General features: G+C 43.0%; 1 protein-coding gene across 7 annotated transcripts in view; it reads right to left on the reverse strand.

The window, feature by feature from the left end:
• Positions 1-16,238, reverse strand: part of UBN1 (ubinuclein 1) — a 38,928-nt gene that overhangs the window by 19,220 nt on the left and 3,470 nt on the right. For all 7 annotated transcript variants that reach the window (XM_047087419.1, XM_047087425.1, XM_047087422.1 and 4 more), the window contains exons 2-8: positions 15,017-15,304; positions 10,729-10,815; positions 10,084-10,179; positions 9,595-9,729; positions 8,778-8,881; positions 7,626-8,064; positions 1,233-1,303 (exon numbers count right to left, since the gene is read on the reverse strand). In XM_047087419.1, the coding sequence (XP_046943375.1) occupies positions 1,233-1,303; positions 7,626-8,064; positions 8,778-8,881; positions 9,595-9,729; positions 10,084-10,179; positions 10,729-10,815; positions 15,017-15,265 (1,181 nt within the window). In that variant the 5' untranslated portion in view covers positions 15,266-15,304. The remainder of the gene's footprint in view (positions 1-1,232; positions 1,304-7,625; positions 8,065-8,777; positions 8,882-9,594; positions 9,730-10,083; positions 10,180-10,728; positions 10,816-15,016; positions 15,305-16,238) is intronic.

Here is a 16,238-nt window from a genome sequence, read left to right on the forward strand (position 1 = left end):
AGACCAAGTCAAAGGTAGTCAGGAAAACAGAACCCGAGAGAACAAGCTCGGAAGTACTAAATATCACAAACAACAAGAACTTATGAGCTTTCAAAATGGAAAGTGACTGAGTTACTTGGTGTGGCCAGGAAATACTTTCCAACAGCATTTCCTTTTTTCCCAGTTCTATCCCTGATTAGGAAGTCAGGGAAGTCCTCACCCCTCCCACTGTCCCCATCTAGATCAGCAGAAAAAATATTTGTCTGCAATCCCTCAAGCTCTCTTTATGTGGCATGCTCCAGCAGGCTACCGTTCACACAAATTTCTCATGTATGCTGACCCTCAGGTGCTCTCTACAGTCCAGGCTTTCCGACCCAAGAGGCCAATCCCAATCCTGCTCATTTGCTAGAATATTCCCAAGTCTTGACAACTGTTCTTGCATGTGTAAAATCCTCAGTTGTTGAGCAACAAGCTTCCTCTCCTACATAATGCAACAGAGAGAGAAGCTGGCAAGGCTGGAGGACCTGATACCAAGAACCTGGTTTGGACTCATATGTGTGGTTTTTCTGTTTTAATCCAATTCATACAGTGCAATATTTCAGAGGATCAGGCATGCGGGAGAAGTGTCATGGGATGATATGTACATACCCTGGCTTTGGGAGAGGAGAATGACCCCAGGAGAGCAGGCTCCTGAGACTATACCAAGTTACCTCTTACTTTTCTGCACAAGCAAGCAACACTTTCTCTCTCATCTTATACTTGCCAAGAAATCCTCTTCCAACTGCCCATGATCATTATATACAGTGTTCTATTAATACCTGCTGCTCAAGGTTAGTAAGACCTACCATTTCCTGGAAACAGATATTTGTTGTAAACAACCCCCTTTAAAAAAAAAAAAAAAAGAATACGGGCACCTGGATAGCTCAGCCGGGTGAGCGTCTGACTCTCGATTTCGGCTCAGGTCATAACCTAACAGCTCGTGGGTTCAAGCCCCACATCGGGCTCTGCGCCGACAATGCGGAGTCTGCTTGGGATTCTCTCCCTCTCTGCCCCTTCCTGGCTTGTGCTCTCCCTCTCTCTCTCAAAATACATATAAGTAAACTTAAAAATAAATAAATAAACTAAAGGAAAATAATCACCGTTTTTTTCTCTCAGAAGCAGTCATCTTTAGGCAGTTCCATCCACACCCATTTCCCTGGCCTGCACAACCCAGGCATGGTAGCAGCAGACACATGGAAACAAAAGATACTCACTCTAGGAGGGTGCCATTAACATCCTGGGTGAAGAACTTCTGTCTGCTCTCTCCTTCAGCAGCTCTGGCAGCCTGGTTCACAGCAGACAGTAACATCTGTTAGTGCACTTTCCTCAAACAACCACACACTCACCCACAGGCACAAGGCCAGTCCTTCCCTACAGAACACCTGCCGATTCGATAAAATCCTCACTCGGCCCTAATCCCAGATTAAGTGCACCTACGATCACCCTATGCTCCCAAATTGGTATATCCGGCTTTTTTCAAATGCTGCTGAAGCATCTATGGACTGTCCATTCTTCCAGAACTCGAAACAGCAGTCACATAAAAGTCAATCATACAGAGTCAAAGCAATCATCACGCATTTGATTCAACCAGCTGGTTACGTCCTGTGACCAGCACCCTATCACCTCAACTGTGAGATGGAATTTCCATACTTCCACAGTACAAAAACAATCATAACTGCAACAAACCCGCAAGATTAGAAAACCTTTATCCCCCTCACCCCTAAATAATAACAATGTGCTACTTTAGCACTTAAGGACATTGCAATTCTTGGGAAACTCACAATCCACTTAACAGTTTATCACAAACTCTATTACCAGACCATCTTAACCACTAACACACCTTCCTACCTGTTGACACAAGGCATAGCAGGCTCCTATAGTCTTTTGCTTCCCACGAGAACACAGTACGCACCCTGCGTGTCAGCCACGCGGGCCGCCAGGGCACTAAGTGCACAAGTCAGGAAAGCAATCACAGTAAAAGTCTGAACCATAGATTCTCACATTTGGCTGCATATTGGAATTACCTGGCAGTTTTCCCCACCCTAGACCTTTGGTCCAGATCGCATCACAATCTCTGGGGATGAGGCCCAGGAATGCGCACTCTTTAAAAGTAACCCTGGTAACTCTAATGTGCAGAGGGGATTGAAAACCACTGACCTAAACCCAAGAGTTGCTGGTCCAAAGGCTTTAGGTAAAATAAAATACCTAAAATCAGGCTTGATCTAGAATAATGATGGCAAACAAAGGCAGTGAGATTCTCCTCTTACAACAAACGATCAACCCTGATCAACCCCTCTGAGACTACAGGCACTGAGAACTACCCTCCACCTTCCTGTCCCCTCATGTGCCTTCCCCTCATTGTATCCTCTGCAACCCATTCCTACCTCTGGCTGCTCCCTCTCTGTCATTAGCTCTCCTTAATAATAGACGGAGTCCAAGATTCTACCTAAAACTAACTTCTCCCAATACCTTCTACACCTTCATAGCTTCAAAGTAACACATAACCCATGTAGATCTCTCAAATCTAACACTCTAGCTCTAAACCCTTTTTTCTAAGCTCTGGATTAGAATTTCCAATTACTTCTGTCAATGGATGATCTGCTGGTATGGACACACAACTTACCCAAAACCAAACCCACCAGTTTCTGCTCCTCCTCCTGTGTTCCCCACTTCTAATAACTACACTCCATCCTCCTGAAATCCTTCCACTCCTTTCTTTAAAACCCTTAGGTAGTTCTCTCCAAGCCCAGAATCAAACCCAAACTCCTTTATGTGGCATTTATGGTCCCCATTCTCCACTATATTCCAGGGGGTCCCCACCATCCAACAATTCAACAACCCCTTGTCCCACCTCAGCCCTATGCCTGGGCTTCCTGTAAGGCCATCTCTCCACTGCGCCAGGCCAAACCTGTGGTTTCCAGTCTGATTCCTACATACCCAAGGAGCTTGTTTCTTACCTCCTCAAGTCTGGCTGTCCACCTGACCATCTGCTGGGCCACACAAATATCACAGAGCTTACCTCACTCTGCTCTGTCCTACAGCCACCTGTTTACATGTCTACTGGTCCACTTACAGAGAACAAGCTCATGGAGAACAAGAACTGAATCTTATTTGTCAATATATTTCCCACAGCTGCCTATTACGTAAAGAGCTTAGTAAACGTCGCCTAAGTGCATAGATGAAGGAACAAACAGGTATTACTGAAAGAATGCAACCAGAGGAAAAAAGTTTGGTACCAACAAACAGAACCTGCAGAGAATACACAAAAGTCAAGCCTCTGGAAACCCCTGGAGGGAGGGAAGTGCAAAGGCCCAGGATGAAAGGGGGTGAAATGGATGGATGGAAATCAAAGAAAGAAAGGTTGCAACTTTTAATCCATTCACCTGACGATTTCTTACATTTTCATAAGTATTCAGAAGTCTTGGCACTTCTAATATATTGAGAGTATGATTTTAGTTTGAGAGTCATTCTTTTGTTTAAGCTTACAAACTGCTACTTCTAAGATCCAGAAGCACTTTCGTATTCATTCAATCTAATCACTGTAACATGTATTTCAAATGCCCCACCATTTGGCAGACCTATCAACTGCTTCGGTTTACATTCAAATTTTACTTTTAGATTATCAGGCAGTTCTTCAGTATGTCGGAGGTTTTCTGGCTATACAACTTTTAAGATATTTTTCCAATGCCTTTTCAATTGTGTAGATAATATCTCTGAGGGTCTGGTTTTATACTGAAGGTAATTAGTCAAGGGCTGTATTTTTAAATAAATCCAACTAAAAGAACAACTGGATTTATATCTGATACTCTTCCAGAAATAAGTGAGGTTCCTCAACCCTAAGAAGAGAAACCCTTGCTTAAGGAGTTGTTTCAATCCATCAATCCTAGATTAACTAAGAAATGAAATTAAATGGAAACAGTCCAGTCATGCTCGTTTACAATAGTTCCAAAAGCCTTTTAATGAGCTGTTTTAATTATAAGAAAAGTCACTTACAGCCTCTCAGCACCTAGGTCAGAGCCTTATATACTGTACCTGTTTTTGCTGGCATGATTTTCTTTTTAAAAAAGACAAAACAGGTTAGGTTTTTTCCTACCCTTTTCTCCTTGGATCCAGGTCTGCCTTGATTTGTGAGGCAGGGGTTCTACGTCTATAACAGAGTAAGCTGTGAGCAGGTAGAGCAGAAGGGTGACGGACATGAGGTCTCTGTTTTTCTTTTCTCAGTATTGTTCCCAGGTTATGCTTTAGTCAATAGAGCTGCTCATCTGTCTGGACCAGGCTGAGTAGCTGCCAGACTACATCAAGACAGTAACCTGAGGGGGCAACACACGTGAACTTTCCAACAACCAAGACAAAAGGCACAATCAAGGCCTATTCAGTGAAGACAAGGTAAAGCCATCAGATCAAATCACTGGATTCTTTGGGGCCATAAGAGCATATGGTACAAAGAAACAGGAAATGAAAAACAGGCTAAATAGTGAACACAGTGAACATTGCTTGGGCATCCACCAGGGCGGCCTTCTTGGGGTACCTCTTTAATATAGTTAAGTTTTCAAATATATTTTTTCAAAGTTTCGAGCATCACATAGTTAGAAAGTAAATCTACCCTCTCTCAAAAATAAATAAACTTTAAAAAAGGGGGGCGGGGAGCATGGGTGGCTCAGTCAATTAAGCATCCGACTCTTGATTTCAGCTCAGGTCGTGATCTCACAGTTAGTGAGTCTGAGGCCCCACAGCGCGGAGCCCACTAGGGATTCTGTCTCTCTCCACCCTCCTCCACTCAGGTGTGCACTGCGCACATGCGTGCTCTCTCTCAAAAATAAACTTAAAAGTCTAATTTTTCCTTCTCAGAGTAAAGATTATTCCCTAAGGGATGGATACATACCAGATTAGGATCTGCTTATAGGACCGTGGTAGGTGACAAACAGGATCCCAGACCCCTTCTCTCCCAGGATATGCATTCTGCCACAAGGAGATGGCCTCTAACTTCCCAACCCTCCAACCTAGTTTGTTGACTTGCGTAACCATTAGACAGGAGAAGTGATGTGAACACAGAATTTCTATGGCTAGATCTCACGGGCCTTGCAGCTTCCACTTTCATTCTCTTGAAATGTCACCCTGAAACTGCCATGCTCTGAAGAAACCCAGGATGAAAGACTATAAGGAGGGACAGGCCGGATGTCCTGGCCACCTCGGCCACCCCAGCCGTCCCAGCACCCGGCCAACTTGTCAGCTGAATGGAGCCACAAGAGTGAGCCAGGTAGGACCAGAAGAGGAACCACCCAGGCACCCAGAGTCAGGAGAAATGAAATGTTCTTTGAAGCCCTAAATTTTGGGGCAGTTTTTTTAGGTAACAGTAGAAACTGATACATGTTTCATCTAAGGCCAAAATTTTAAAACTAAATAATCTTATAAAAATAAAAAAGAGGAAAAAAGATAACAAGGGGAGTGAAAAATAAAGCGAGAACACGTAACACTACTAAGTTACAGTTATGTACATCAAGTTCAATGTAAATTTAAAAACGCAATGTCCAGTTCAAGATTGAGGACAGGGCTCCTTATTAAGGATCCAAATATCCATGGATGGCTTTTGAAATTATATGCAACTTTTGTGTACATAGGCATTTTCTCCCTGGGAGGAATAGCTTTCCCAGCAGAGTCTAAGTGAGGTCTGGGTTTAGAGCACTCAGCACACATGTAGGAGGCTCCAAGTGCCCGAGTACAGGACCCTGGTGAGAATGGACCACCTGGGGGTCCTCTGGAATGGCACTAAGTAACTTTCTAAAAATAAGCCTTCTTTTTCATGCAACCATCAAAAGTAATGAGGGCTTTATAATAATATTTATTAAGTGAAGAAAGCAGGAAACAATTATTCACAACTATAATTACAACTGCATAAAAACATATACACAGAGGCTAGAAAGGAATATGCAAATTGAGAATAATTTTCAGATTGGCAGAATGATGGGTAATCCCCATTTTCTATCCCATTTCCCAAAGGTTCTTAACGCTCTTATAGTAGAAGAGCTAGGTGATGACTTAAGTATCAATCTCACATATGAATGCTCATTTTCAGTATGTCAATTTGTCCTGGTCACCACCTCCCCACCAAAACCCAACCAAGCCTACCGTATCTATAGGGTCCAGAACCCTGTCTCCACTGTCCCAAGAGAGAACGTGGCAGTCACTGAGGAAGGACAGCTTGCTCAGGGTCCATCCAATGGACTCCAGAAAGTGAGGCTTTCTTGAATCACAACCCAATGCTGCTTCATATTAAGCCATTTTGTTTCCATGGAGTTTGTCCATCTTTTTCCAAGAAAGCAATATAATCAGTCTAAGTTATCAGACTAGAACACTACCTATGGTGGGTGGAGGGGCACATCCAAGAATGTTTTTGACTTTTCTCTAAAAACACGACTGGCTACTGCCGCTTATACCTCACTCAACTTACTTAACAAGACTTTCAGAAGCTACAAAAGAATTAGATTACAAACCGGAGGACTGAGAATGACCAAGAGTAATTTTTTTAAACATAAATTCTGAGAGCAAACACAGAACAGTATGCTCAAACATGCCAAGTTCAGATTCGACTACTTCCACCTACACGTCCTATTCAGATATTCTCTGAAACGCTGACATGACACAATTCATTTAAATCATCACATTCAGAGAGAACACTGCACACAGGTGAATGAGGAAGAACTAGGGATCTGAGTAAGACATTTGATTTACTTCACCTGTTGTGCTAAAAAACTTTTTCAAAACAAGAAATCATTGTACCAGTGGTTAACATTTTACCCTGTCATAAAACACAAGGGATATTACACAGAAGAGTAATTCTGAAATGCTATGAGAACCACTAGTTTAATACTTAAGCTAGAGTCTGATGCCACCAGTTGCATTATAAGTCAGGATGCCCAAAGTAAAATGTTCCTTAACTACAAGTCATCATAACTAATGATCTATGTTTGGTTCATAGTCAGTAATACACAACTGAACTGACAATTCTTAACACTCTAGAAATCAATTCCCAATTGCCAAAGGCTGCTATAGCCCAAAGACCGTTGCTGTTCTTAACGGTTCATATAGACAGTATGAAGGTTCAGCTCCTTCTCGTTCATTAGGTAGTCCTGTGATGGCTACCTAACAATAATGATGGGCAAGTCCAGGGAGCAACCGAAACCCAGTGGCAATTAAGCACATACCCTAGGTTTAACATACACTTGCAAACTTTTGTGACTTTTCAAAACCTAATTACTAAAATGACATATCTGTGCCTCAGCTGCCTGCTGCCAACATTAGCGTCTACTGCACCAAAGGAAAGACATTTGTGAGGAAGGAACGGACAGGCAGGAAATGGAAAGAAATTCCCCTAGGAGAAAGATTTTTTTTTTCGTGAGTGAAAGAACCATGAAAGCCCTAAAAATGATGCCTGATGGTCAGAGCTTACACAGTTTCCTCACTCGGGAGAAGAGAGCTTGGAAAAGCTTACACCGAAACTGCCAACTCACTAAGGGTTGCTCTGGGCAGCGAGCTTCATGTGGTGCAGAACCAGTGTCAATCTGCCCAAACTGCTTCCAGGAAAGCCCGGCCATTCTGTGTCACCATACCTGAGCCAGCTCCTTAACGCGCTTCTCCAGGGGCGCGGGCAGGCCTTCGGGGAGGGAAGAGGGCTGCCTGAATTCCTGGTCCAGTCCCACCCCAAGGGAATCGCTCTCATCATCCATATCACGGAAAGGGCTTCCTTCTGGAGACTCACTGAGCAGCTGCTCCAAGTCCAAATCAGTCAGCGAGTCCATGGCAGTGGCCGCCTGGAGCAAGTCGTTGTCAGAAGTGGAGCCGAAGAGCGAGAGCAAGGGGTCAGAGGTGCCCTCCAATTCCCGCAGGCCCTGAGCTTCCGCCGACGAGACCGCTACGGGCTTATGGTCTTCGTCCCTCTTTCTCTGAGCTTCTTTCTCCTTCTGAAATTTCTTTAACATCTCTTTAACGCTCAAAGCCCCAGAATATTTCTTTTTCTTCTTCTCCTTACTGGCATTGAGGGCTGTGAAGCTGCAAGCAAGGAAGAAGTTGGTTACGAAAGCTGCAGCACACCTCAACAGGGAAATTCACGAGAGACTGCCCCTGCTCCCAGCGCAACTGTCTCCAGGAACCTCAGTCACAGGGCCACCCTGTTAGTCCTCCTCCCTCCTCTTGGCATATGGAGCTCCTTCTTGCTGGGACCAAAGCTTGAGATTTAATACAGGTTAGCAGAACAATGTCACAGAATGCTAAATATCCGATGTGTTTTTAAAAACCACTGCCAGGCTGAAATAAAAGGTTGCAAAAAAGTGGTGGGGGGCAAGAAAAATATTTAAAGGGAAAAAGCAGGAGCAGCAGAGAACAGCAGCAACTTGAAGGGCAGCTGGGGTGAGACCGAGTGAGGTGAAGAAAGCAGGACCAAAGAAGACAAGGGAAGTGGCAGAGACAGAAGGAGAACTGGGGCAGAGGAGGGGTGCCCAAGAGAACAAGAAACATCAGCAGTCACACAGTGACAGAAATAGCTGCCAACACCGACAAAGGGACAGAGCGAACTCCGATGTCTGACACACAGAGATGTGAGAGCACTGACTGCCCACGGTGGCACTGTGGGAGGCATGACGGGGAACGGAAGGCCAAGCCCTGCTGCCTCTTCTGAAGCTGTGAGGAGGAGGGCACGTCAGCTCCCAGGTGTCCTGCCCTAACAGTTCAGATTTCGTCCTAGCAAAGAAGCTGCTGCCTCTCACCCGGCTTTGGAAAACTTGGACTTTTTCGATTTCTTCTCCTTGTCATAAGTGTCATCTTTTTTCTTCTTCTTTATCTTCTCACCACCTTCCTTCAACTTCCGCTTCTGAGAATTAAAGACAAGGCACAGTTACACGGCTCCCTAACTCAGGGAGCAAGTGCACTACACAGCACTGGCCTTGCTCCGCCCGGGGTACATCCTGAGAGCTGCCTCACCTCCTTCAAGAGCAACAGCTTTCAGACCAGTCCCTGGACCACAGACCTGCAGCAGGTCAACACAGCATTCCCACTGACAGTGTCTCCTGGAAGCACCCAGGGCTGAGGCAAGAGGCCATTCTGTAGCCTGAAACTTTTCTACTTCAAGTAAGCTGTATGCAGGCCCTACATCTTGTTGTAAACACACAAGCAGTGGTAGGTAGATTTCAAAATAAACTTATCTTAAGGCTCACTTGTTTTGTCGGGGTGACAGCCCTGGGAACTGAAGTCCTCTACATGTCCACAGAAGAGACACAGCAAGGCTGGTACAAATTCCCCTCACTCCACACTCTTCACTGCCCTAGTCCCTGTCCTAAAACCACCTTGAGAAATGAATCGCTGCCGAGCCCGCTGGGACACAGGCACAGACAGCTCCAGGTTCACAGCACCTTGCCCAACTACAGGTATGAGAAGTGACCTGTCGGCCTTGGCACGGCTCAAGCCTTTCCACCAATCTCCTGAGCCAACCTAAACCAGCACATGTTCTGGTAAGTCACCTACTGATCTTATAAAGTCATGTAGAAAAAAGCAATTCCGAAATCCAAAATCATGTATTGTTCTAACCTTTGGAGATTTTTTCTTCTTTTCTTTAATGAAGTCGTCTTCAGATTCTGATGCCTGTCTAAATTGCAGGGTTCCCGAGTTAATGTAAAATCCTCCATACTTTGTAGTCAAAGAAGCAGGAACAAGCTCATCATACTGAAGGGGGAGAAAACAAATGGTCAGCTACACGTTCTGGTACTCAAGTCCAAAGGTGCAGAGTGGGTCTTGACAGAGCAGGTACGACTGTGGTGTTCTGTCACGTTTCAGACAGTATGCTAAGACCTGCTTCTGGTCAACCACAAATGTCCAAGCTACAGGGTATTTGGATCGATCTGGCCATTTTCAGTGAGGGAATCAAGGCCAGATCGAGGATGTCACTTTCCCTCTCTCACCAGGCCAGCTCTTTCTTCTTCACACTGACGGCATGCCCACACTGACCCCATTCCCACCTCCAGGCGGTCTTCAGTAGGAGCTAAGGTGGTTCCAATGACATTTTCAGTAAGGACTTACCGCCTCAGAATTATCGATGAAGGAGTCCGATTCATCATAACCGTACCCCATGTCAATCAGGTCCTGTATCCGATCTTTTCTACGTTTCTTCCCACCCTAAAATTTAAAATAGGTCATGTGCTTTTTCCATGTGTAACTGTGGTAAGAACATATAACATGAGGCCTACCCTCTTAATGTTTAATTCTAAGGTCACATGCTTTTTTTGATACATAGAATTAATTGCTGCCTTGAACTCCATCAACTAGTGACTCAAGGTTGTAAAGCGTGGAACAGTGACACACACACCTACACCCACCCCACACCCCGTTCCCTGAAGACCTTTGAAAATAGATTTCTATCTGCACAAAATGGCCTAAGACAGAAGAAGGAACTAAGTGGCTTTGTATGCTTTGTATCATAATATTTATTCTAAGCATAAATTCTAGGAGTAAAAGGCCCTTCTTGCTCATTCATCCATTTAGCTTCATACACTACTGCCTGCCACATGCATTTTCTGTACCTTCATGCATTTATCTAATAATCGCATTTTGTTCTCTCCAACCTCTGCACTTGTTTAGGTGATAATCCACTAAAGGAACATAAAAATGTCTGGAAACCTCTCCCACTCAGTGAGGTTGTTTTGTTGCCCAAGAGAGAAATCTTACATATTTTTCTTCAAATTTCCGGGCAAGGGCCTCCACTTTATGCCTTTCCTTTTCTTCATCATTGAAAGGATCTGAGAGATCTTTCTTCTGTAAAGAGATCATTTCACAAAAATAAGAGTCACAAAAAAATTCCCACAACCCTATCTGTAATACCTGACTGTAGTACTGACTACTCAATACCTATAAACTGAATAAAAACAACTATTTTTCAGAAAAGGGAAAAACATGCTACTGTCCCATCACTGTTTAATTAGTTGTTAAAGTCAAGTTTCCATTCATGTGATTCAATGAAACTTAACTGAATGACTACAGTGGCCCACCATAGCACTAGGTCCCAGAGGGCTCCAAAAATGGCAAAGGGCCTATATTCAGGGATATTCAACCTACACAGAACTGTGTTTCAATATAGCTAGTTTCCTCGGTACTCCTAAAAATTATTTTATGCATTTAAAAACATTATTCTAAGAAGGTCCATAGGCTTCATTGGACTTCCAAAGCAATTAATGGCTCAAAAAGGTTAAGAACCCATTGAAAATAGTGCAAGCTCTTGGGGCGCCTGGGTGGCGCAGTCGGTTAGGCGTCCGACTTCAGCCAGGTCACGATCTCGTGGTCCGTGAGTTCGAGCCCCGCGTCAGGCTCTGTGCTGACCGCTCAGAGCCTGGAGCCTGTTTCCGATTCTGTGTCTCCCTCTCTCTCTGCCCCTCCCCCGTTCATGCTCTGTCTCTCTCTGTCCCCCAAAAAATAAATAAACGTTGAAAAAAAAATTAAAAAAAAAAAAAAGAAAAGAAAATAGTGCAAGCTCTTGAGAGCTATTCTGCCTTACTGGTTGGAAGAGTGGTATGAACTTGCACTTCCCTCAGTGGTACCAGAAGTCAAACCCAGGTTCATAGCATTCCCGTTCCTTAGAAGCTTATCTTGATGGATCAGTAATCTCATCTTTCCTCCCAATATCAATATACATTCCAAATATTTTCACATGAATTTCCAAAGTTTAATTCTACTCTGTAAACTGTTGCATTTTTCTCATTAAGTACGTTTTCCAGAGTTGGGACCTTAGGTTTCTTTGGCAAGGAACCTTCATTTTAATAAAAGTCTCTCGTATCAAATACATTTAAGCCTTCAGAGTAGACCAAAATCACTAAAGATTGGATGCCTGTCTGAAGACAAAACTCAAATGCCTCAGTCTCCCATTTCTGCCTCCTGAAATCCAACCCACCCATGAAAGATCAGTTAAATGATAGAGGGTATATGTGCACAATGAGATAAGAGGGAACATACATATGATGCAGGCATCACAAATGAGTGGTCTTTAAAACATGCACTCATTTGTATCTTCTAAATTTTCTATAATAATCACATATAACTTAAGTGGTTAAAATAATCTTAAGAAATTCTACCAATATAGAGCAGTCCTGGATTCAATGTGTACTCTTTCATGTCTTGCAAACAGTAGTTGTCCAAAAGCACTACTTCCTGAACATATGAAAGTCTAGCTCTGTCCAAACACATCATCTGGGATGTAAGCTCTCCTCTGTCCAAGCCTTCCAGTGCTTTATTTGTACCAGACTTAAACAATTACCACATTGTAACACCTGTTACCTGTGTTGGCATAATTCTAAAATACCTACGAGACTGAAAGTTCCCTTGAGGCTGGGATAGTGGCTTCTCCACCTTTATACACTCCTCAGTATCTAACACATTAGTTTTACGTTACAAGAAACATATGCCAAATGAATTAATACATGAATCTGTCAGGTTACGTAATATTTTGAACACCACAGAGTAGACACAATGATTCAGGAGTTCTGTATCTGAAGGCCAGGAGAGTGAATCCCCTGAAAATGAATCCAAAGTTCTCTGTGTATGCTCCATAAATTTTTCTCTAATAGAGAAGGGCACTTGGACCCCCAAGAAAGGTGAAATCACAGTACTGGTATTCTAATTTCAGTTGACCTACTAATTTGGTTTGAGCCCATAAATAAAGATTTTAATCAATCTCTGCTACTGTCTCTTCCTCTCAAGGAAGATCATCCAATTCCTACTTTGGAAAAGGAAGCTTGCGTAGATTTGAAATTACTTTTCCTCATCTTGCCCACTAGCCCAAATATGAAAGGTTGACCTTTGGCACAAACTTACTGGCTTCATTCAGCTAATGGAAGCTGATCTTAATCAAGGAAACACATTTTTATCTGAGCAAAGAAAGTAGACAATGCTCCTAACCAAAGGCATCCAACCCAAACAACACAACAGTGAATCAGACTGAAGGAGCACTGGCCACTAAGTTCTGCTGCTAGAAATTTTGCCTACATGATCTCATTCTAACCTCAAACACCCTGTGAGCCAGGTACTAGGCTAATCCTTATTTCACTAAAAGCCACTCTAGAGATCAAAATACTCCAAGTGCGGGACCCCACTAACCCTTGCCTCAGAGCCTAGCACAGTGCACCAGGGTAGGTGCTTGTGATCTTCACCTACTTCCTACTCACACTGTAGGAATCCATCTACATAAAATACAAAACGTGCACACCCAAGGGCACCTGCACGGCTGAGTCAGTTAAGCAACTGACTCTTAGTTTCAGCTGTCATGATCTCACAGTTTGTGAGTGTGAGCCCTGCATCAGGCTCTGTGCTGACAGTACGGAGCCTCTTGGGATTCTGTCTCCCCCCTCTCTGCCTCTTCCCTGCTCACACTCCCTCTCTCTCAAAAATAAATAAACTTGGGGTGCCTGGATGGCTCAGTCGGTTGGGCGTCTGACTTCAGCTCAGGTCATGGTCTCACCATTTCCACGTTCAATCCCCGCATCAAACTCCAAGCCTGGAGCCTATTTCGGATTCTCATTCTCTCTCCCTCTCTCTCTCTCTCTCCCCCTCCCCCACTCACGTTCTGTCTCTCTCTCAAAAATAAACATTAAAGGGGCGCCTGGGTGGCGCAGTCGGTTAAGCGTCCGACTTCAGCCAGGTCACGATCTCACGGTCCGTGGGTTCGAGCCCCGCGTCGGGCTCTGGGCTGATGGCCCAGGGCCTGGAGCCTGTTTCTGATTCTGTGTCTCCCTCTCTCTCTGCCCCTCCCCCATTCATGCTCTGTCTCACTCTGTCCCAAAAATAAATAAAAAACGTTGAAAAAAAAAAAATTTAAAAAAAAAAAAATAAACATTAAAATAAGTTAAAGTTAATTTTTTTTTTTAAATGCAAAACTGATCTAAGCTGTCAGAAATCATGGCAGTGGGCCATGTATTTTAGCTAGGATTTTGGAAGGGCAGGAGGATGGTTTCTGGTATCCTGGAAAATGGTACATTTTATAATCCAGGTACTGGTTACTTAGGTGTGTTGAGTTTGTGAAAATGCACCAAGCTGTGAATTTATCATATATGCATTTTTCTTATATACATAATTCAGTAAAAACTTTTTAAAAAATTTTACAATGTTAATGAATTATCAAAACTTTAGTAATAGCTAAAGCTGGTGATGGGTACATGGGCCTTATTACATTATTATCCTATTCTGTATTTATTTGAGAAGTTTCATACTAAAAAGTAAAACAAATCTGCCAGGAAAATAAACAGGTCTTTTAAAAAACATTTAAGAGGGGCACCTGGGTGGCTCAGTCGGTTAAGTTTCCAACGCTTTTATTTCGGCTCAGGTCATGATCTCACGGTTTGCAAGTTCGAGCCTCACATTAGGTTTTGTGGTGAGTGTGGAGCCTGCCTGGGATCCTCTGTCTCCCTCTTTCTCTGTACCTCTACTTCTCACTCTCTAGCTCTCTCAAAATAAATAAATAAACATTTATGAATAAATATAAATAAATAAATAAATAACATTTAAGAAACCGCACTGATTCTCACAAGACCTGAAGGCTACAACCCAATTCTGGCAAATAAAACAAAATGACAATAAAAAAAAAAACTCCCACAAAAATAGGTTCCCATTCATCCAGGTAAATAAACTATCTAGAATATCACTGTTCAGAAGAGATGAGCTATCAGTGTCTTTTCTGGTCTGTCCTTATGCTAACTAGGCAGAGTGAGATTTCATTGAAAAGAAAAATGTCCAGCACAAAATTCCAGTCAATGAACAGTCGGTGAATGAACAGTCATGGTTCTACAAAGAATTCTATCCTTTCTTACCCAGAGGCAAAACGAGCACACCTGTGACTGCTTGGGGCTGAATGCCGTCATCTAGGGCCAGCAAAAGCCTTTCAAGTCTTGCTTCCACCCTCCAGAAGACCCATTTGTACAGGATGTCCCATGCATTCTATCTGCAGATGGAGTCTGAGGCTGCTGGGGTGTACCTTGTCTGTGGGTTGAAGGCCTTTCACCTTCCCTCGTATGTTCTTCACCAGCTCTGGGTAGAAGAACTCTGGGCAGCGCTTGTGATCTGGCTCAAAGAGGGTGAGTGTAATCCGAACAGCTGCTGCAGCCGGCTCAGAGTCCTGATGCTGTTCTGTTCCCCCAACCTCCTCTTTCCGGGATTTCTTCAAAAATGCAGGATTCAGAGAACCTGGGAGAGAGGTGAACTGGACCCTGTGGGGCTCCGACATGGCTACCAACAAGTCTTAGCGGGTGTCACTGCATGGCTTCTGTTAACATTAAAAGAAGGGCCAGGTCAAACCAAGATGATAAAAATGATTTTTCCTGTTCAACTATACAGATTTAAGCTTAAAAGAATTTCATTGTCAAGAAGAATCCATTGTTAAATTGACCTTAATTACCACTTAGTGCTTTTCTCTGCTTCAATTACTATTCATCTTAAATTTAACATTTTTATATGTATATGTAAATCACCCCAAATCCTATCATTCAGAGATAATCAGTGTTCAGCATAGTTCCTTCCACTCTTTTTTTCTGTACCTAGTCAAAGGATCCTTGCTGTTAGAGAATCCATGCTGAGAGAGCCTTAAAGAATCCTTAAAACTGCAAAGACCACCATAGAATATTTTTCATTTAATTTATCCAATACTTATTTTTTTTTTCTGGCTGAGAATAATCTCTTTCTTAAGATCTCCATACTTTCATCACCAGCAGTACACTTTCATTAAAAGCCAATCTTCACAATGACAAAGTTTTCAACAGCTCACAGAAGGTACTGCCTCCTCTGGGATAAGCAAAAAACAAGTGTCTCAGGAGAAATCTGGCTCAGCTCATTTCCTAATACACCAGCCTCTTCCACCCAAAACTGGGCCTTGGCAAAGTGAAAAATTATCACATGCCAAAGACTTTCAAAGCTGCTTGGGAACGGTCAAAACAGATTGTAAAGCCCAGAATTGTAAGGGTTTACAGAATATAATCATATACTATATAAATATATATAAGTATGCATACGTGCATGTATGTACGTAAACACATGTATATGTAGAGATTTCTGTGTGTACTTTGTTGTATAACCTTATGTCTTCCTTTTTCACACTCATACTTTAGTATGAACTTTTTTTTTTCTGTGAACTTTCTACCATGATAATAAGTAAGGATATTCATTGCAGACTAGGAAAAATGATAAAAACCACCTCAATATCC

Source organism: Lynx rufus, unplaced genomic scaffold (assembly GCF_022079265.1).
Source record: "Lynx rufus isolate CCGP_SWC_20201006 ecotype Redwood Valley unplaced genomic scaffold, mLynRuf1.p SCAF_23, whole genome shotgun sequence".
NCBI classification, from domain to species: Eukaryota; Metazoa; Chordata; class Mammalia; order Carnivora; family Felidae; genus Lynx; species Lynx rufus.